Source organism: Nerophis lumbriciformis, linkage group LG31 (assembly GCF_033978685.3).
Source record: "Nerophis lumbriciformis linkage group LG31, RoL_Nlum_v2.1, whole genome shotgun sequence".
NCBI lineage: Eukaryota > Metazoa > Chordata > Actinopteri > Syngnathiformes > Syngnathidae > Nerophis > Nerophis lumbriciformis.
In genome coordinates, this window is record NC_084578.2 from 5,575,119 (window position 1) to 5,580,000 (window position 4,882).

The 4,882-nt window shown below is 46.1% G+C and overlaps 1 protein-coding gene across 1 annotated transcript in view; it reads left to right on the plus strand.

Annotated features, from left to right (window-relative positions):
• Positions 1–2: 2 nt before the first annotated feature.
• Positions 3–4,882, plus strand: part of LOC133574047 (granzyme B(G,H)-like) — a 6,463-nt gene continuing 1,583 nt past the window's right edge. Inside the window, exons 1-2 of the mRNA XM_061926071.1 lie at positions 3–59; positions 141–288. Coding sequence (XP_061782055.1) covers positions 8–59; positions 141–288 — 200 coding nt within the window. The 5' untranslated portion in view covers positions 3–7. The remainder of the gene's footprint in view (positions 60–140; positions 289–4,882) is intronic.

Genomic DNA, 4,882 nt, shown 5'->3' on the forward strand with positions numbered 1-4,882 from the left:
AATCAAGATGCACGCACTCTGGACCATAGCTGCCCTTCACATGTTCCCCTGGTTTGCAGGTAAAACAAGACATTCTCTACAATAACTGCAGATTCCTTTATGAAGAATCTAATCTTCTTTGAATTTTTTCTTGGCGTCAGAGGCGACAGGTAGCGGCATTGTGGGCGGAAAGGTTGCAAAGCCTCATTCCAAACCCTACATGGCATCTCTGCAGGTCCAAGGACAGCACATGTGTGGCGGGATACTAATACGTGAGGACTTTGTTCTGACTGCAGCCCATTGCAAATAGTGAGTTTGTGTACAGCAGGGGTGCTCACACTTTTTCTGCAGGCGAGCTACTTTTCAATTGATCAAGTCGTGGGGATCTACCTCATTCATATATATAATTTATATTTACTTATTTATGAAATATATGTTTTTGTTAACAAGTTAAAGGTGTTTAATGATAATGCAAGCATATTTAACACATATAGTTAATATTGTTAATACATTAAAGGTGTTTAATGATAATACAAGTATGTTTAATACATATAGTTAATATTGTTAACAAGTTAAAGGTGTTTAAAGATAATACAAGCATGTTTAACACATATAGTTAATATTGTTAACAAGTTAAAGGTGTTTAAAGATAATACAAGCATGTTTAACACATATAGTTAATATTGTTAACAAGTTAAAGGTGGTTAAAGATAATACAAGCATGTTTAACACATATAGTTAATATTGTTAACAAGTTAAAGGTGGTTAAAGATAATACAAGCATGTTTAACACATATAGTTAATATTGTTAACAACTTAAAGGTGTTTAAAGATAATACAAGCATGTTTAACACATATAGTTAATATTGTTAACAAGTTAAAGGTGGTTAAAGATAATACAAGCATGTTTAACACATATAGATTCCTTTCTTTCATGAAGACAAGAATATAAGTTGGTGTATTACCTGATTCTGATGACTTGCATTGATTGGAATCAGACAGTGGTGCTGATAACGTCCGCATTTTCGAATGGAGGAGAAAAAAAGTCCTCCTTTCTGTCCAATACCACATGAAAGTGGTTGGTTTTTGGCATCTTATTTGTCCAGCTTCCGTACTCCTTTGTATACACTTTACAAGAAATACATTGTCGGCAAACTCCGTAGCTTGCTAGCTTGTGCACGCCAGCTTTCTGAGACTCTTATTTTGGTAGCGCAGGCAGGATGAAGCAGAGCTTTTATTGTGCAACTGTGCAGTCGGTCTTTGGAGTTTTGACGACAGGTACGGCGCCAGAGTCTGTTAAAATAAAGTGTTTCTCGCCTTCCAGTCGGTAATTTTAATGAGCTGGCAGCAGCCAGCGTCATCTCAGAAGACCCTCGGGTGCCGTGAATGTCAATCAAGTGACGAAAGTGACGTCATAGTGAAGATTTATGATCGCTCATTTTTAGGACTATTTTTTTAATGCCTGGCTGGTGATCGACTGACACACCCTCCGAGATCGACCGGTAGCTCGCGATCGACGTAATGAGCACCCCTGGTGTACAGGAACACCTGGGCAAAGACCAACATTCTTCCAATCAAGATTTCTTGAAAGCAATTACGCTCTTAAAAGTCAATTATTCTATTTTCCAACTCTAAGTAGGATCTAGATGTGTGTAATGTTTTGATCTTGATATCTCTTAGACCCAACTAACTAACAGACATGATTTCAGCGTGTGGGAGGAAGTTGGAACACACACAGAAAACAAAACCGTGTGTGAAGTTGGCCCCCTCATCATTGCAAATATTCAAATAAAACGATTTTGTTTGTGCTGTAAACATTTTCCTTTGTGCCGTTACGGTTTTTAAGATTATTCTAAAATACAAAATACAAAAGCAGGGAAGTTGTCACGTTGTGTAAATGGTAAATAAAAACTGAATACAATGATTTGCAAATCCTTTTCAACTTATATTCAATTGAATAGACTGAAAAGACAAGATATTTCATGTTCACACTGAGAAACTTAATTTCTTCTTCTTCAAATAATCATTGTCAGAGTTTGTAGGTGACGAACCCCAAGATGCAGAGAAGGCGGAAGGCATTGTGCAAGAAAACATGATTTAATTAAACACTAAGGCAAAACAACAAACGAAAGGGTAACAACAAAAGGCGCGCACAAGGCGGAGAACAAACTTGGTTATTAACTAAAATAGCACAGAGGCTAACTTTGGACAAGGAACAAAACCACTTACTGTGACACGAAGGAACTAGGACATGAGCAGAGTGAAACAAAAGTAGACAGAGCTACATCGACAAGTTTTAAGACAGGTAGTAATGAAAATGACAATGACAATAATCCAGCAGTGACTGGAGGGTAGGGCAGGTATAAATAGCAGCTGGCTGATTGACACCAGGTGTGGCCAGGTGCCAATCAGCCACAGCTGAGGGGACACAGCACTCAGGGAGAAACAGGAAACAGAACCAAAACAAGAGCGCTGACAGGAAATACTACACACACACACACACACACAGAGGAAAAACTAAAACACAACCAAACTGTCAGGGGCAAGCCTGACAGTAGCCCCCCTTCCCAAAACGGATACCAGACGTTCTAGAACCCCCCCCCCCCAAAAAAGTCCAAAGTCACGGGAGGGTGGAAGGAGGACAAGGAGGTGGGCCACCAGGCCAAGTGTCCCCGCAACCAGCGGGGAAGTTAGGTGGCGACGGCGAGTTGAACGGTGGCGACGGCGAGTTGAACGCCGCCGCAATTGGCGAGGCGGCTCGTCCGCCGGCGTGGGAGTACCCACCGGAGACGAGGATGGTGGCTCCCTCTGCTGGCCCACCGGAGATGAGGATGGTGGCGCCGTCTGCTGCTGGCCCACCGGAGAGGAGGATGGTGGCGCCCTCTGCTGCTGGCCCACCGGAGAGGAGGATGGTGGTGCCGTAGGTTGTAGACCCACCGGAGTACATGGTGGCGTCTGCCGGCCCACCGGAGTGCATGGTGGCGTCTGCCGGCCCACCGGAGTGCATGGTGGTGTCTGCCGGCCCACCGGAGTGCATGGTGGCGTCTGCCGGCCAACCGGAGTGCATGGTGGCGTCTGCCGGCCCACCGGAGTGCATGGTGGCGTCTGCCGGCCCACCGGAGTGCATGGTGGCGTCTGCCGGCCCACCGGAGTGCGTGGTGGCGTCTGCCGGCCCACCGGAGTGCGTGGTGGCGTCTGCCGGCCCACCGGAGTGCGTGGTGGCGTCTGCCGGCCCACCGGAGTGCGTGGTGGCGTCTGCCGGCCCACCGGAGTGCATGGTGGCGTCTGCCGGCCCACCGGAGTGCGTGGTGGCGTCTGCCGGCCCACCGGAGTGCGTGGTGGCGTCTGCCGGCCCACCGGAGTGCATGGTGGCGTCTGCCGGCCCACCGGAGTGCATGGTGGCGTCTGCCGGCCCACCGGAGTGCATGGTGGCGTCTGCCGGCCCACCGGAGTGCATGGTGGCGTCTGCCGGCCCACCGGAGTGCATGATGGCGTCTGCCGGCCCACCGGGCACGATGGTGGCGTAGGTTGCAGACCCACCGGAGATGATGGCGCCGTAGGTTGCAGACCCACCGGAGATGATGGTGGCGTCTGCCGGCCCACCGGAAATGATGGTGGCGTCTGTTGCAGACCCACTTGAGATGATGGCGCCGTCTTTTGCAGACCCACTGGGGCGAGAAGTAGCTGTGCCTCCCTAGCTGCACAGCCACTCATATCCCCCCCCCCCCTCAAGGGACGGATCCCAGACGTCCCCCGAGAAGCCAACATAGGACAGGGATGGGTGGGAGGGATTGCAAAACGAGGCAAAGCTTTTTTTGGATTCGGCCATCAATGATAACGCTTTGTTAAGCCTCTCCGCCAAGGAAATCTCCGCGAGGTTCGTACTAGGCTGCCTTATTATGTCAAGTTGTGTTGTTGACGAACCCCAAGATGCAGAGATGGCAGCAGGCTTGGTACAAGGAAACATAGTCAGATCCTCAGTTTCTAGCCGATACTACATAAAAAATAACGTAAAATAACGCAGTAACACATCATGTAGTAACGGTAACTGAGTTACTGAATATAAAAAATAACGCGTTAGATTACTAGTTACCGCCGAAACTAACGGCGTTACAGTAACGCGTTACAGTAACGCGTTACTTTGTAACGCGTTAGTCCCAACACTGGTTGTAAGTCCTCTCCTTTTTGGCAGTTATGTAACTCAAGTGTCACTGAAGCTTGTTTACTTCAGATGCCATCAATAGACATTTCTTCAACTTCTTCAGCAGGTGTTCCTCAAGGTTCAATTATAGGTCCTCACTTTTTCGTAATTTGAGTTGATCAACTTGTAGCCTGCGAGTTCAGTTAAAAAAACATCACATCTTTTCAACAGATTAAAAAAACAACAACTAGACGGCAGTTATTTTTTATAAAAGGTCCTTGAAAACAGCAGAATGCTCCTGTAACTCTGACAAAATAAATAGGCCAAATGTCTCCTGTAGAGGATGCTGGTTCTCTGAAGAATACAAAATTGTAACGACTTGATCTTGGGAGTTTGCTTTTCCGGGATGCAACGGAAAATTGGCACGGGCAAGACGGGAATTAAGGTACATGATTTATTATTATCAAAAAAAGGAATAAATGAAAGCGCGCACAGTGGCGGAGAATAAACTATAAAACCAAAAGACTATAGCAAAAAGTACAAACAAAAAACACGCACAATGGCGGAGAACAAACTATGAAACCAAAAAGACTATAAATATGGAACAAAAACTTACTTGGCTTGAGGAATTGACATGAAAAAAAGTATCAGGCATGAACAGAGCATAAATGTGTTGTGAGGTCGTCAGGACGAACAACAGAAAATGAATGAACTTAAATACTATGGACATGATTAGTGAAATCAGGTGCGTGACTCAAAACG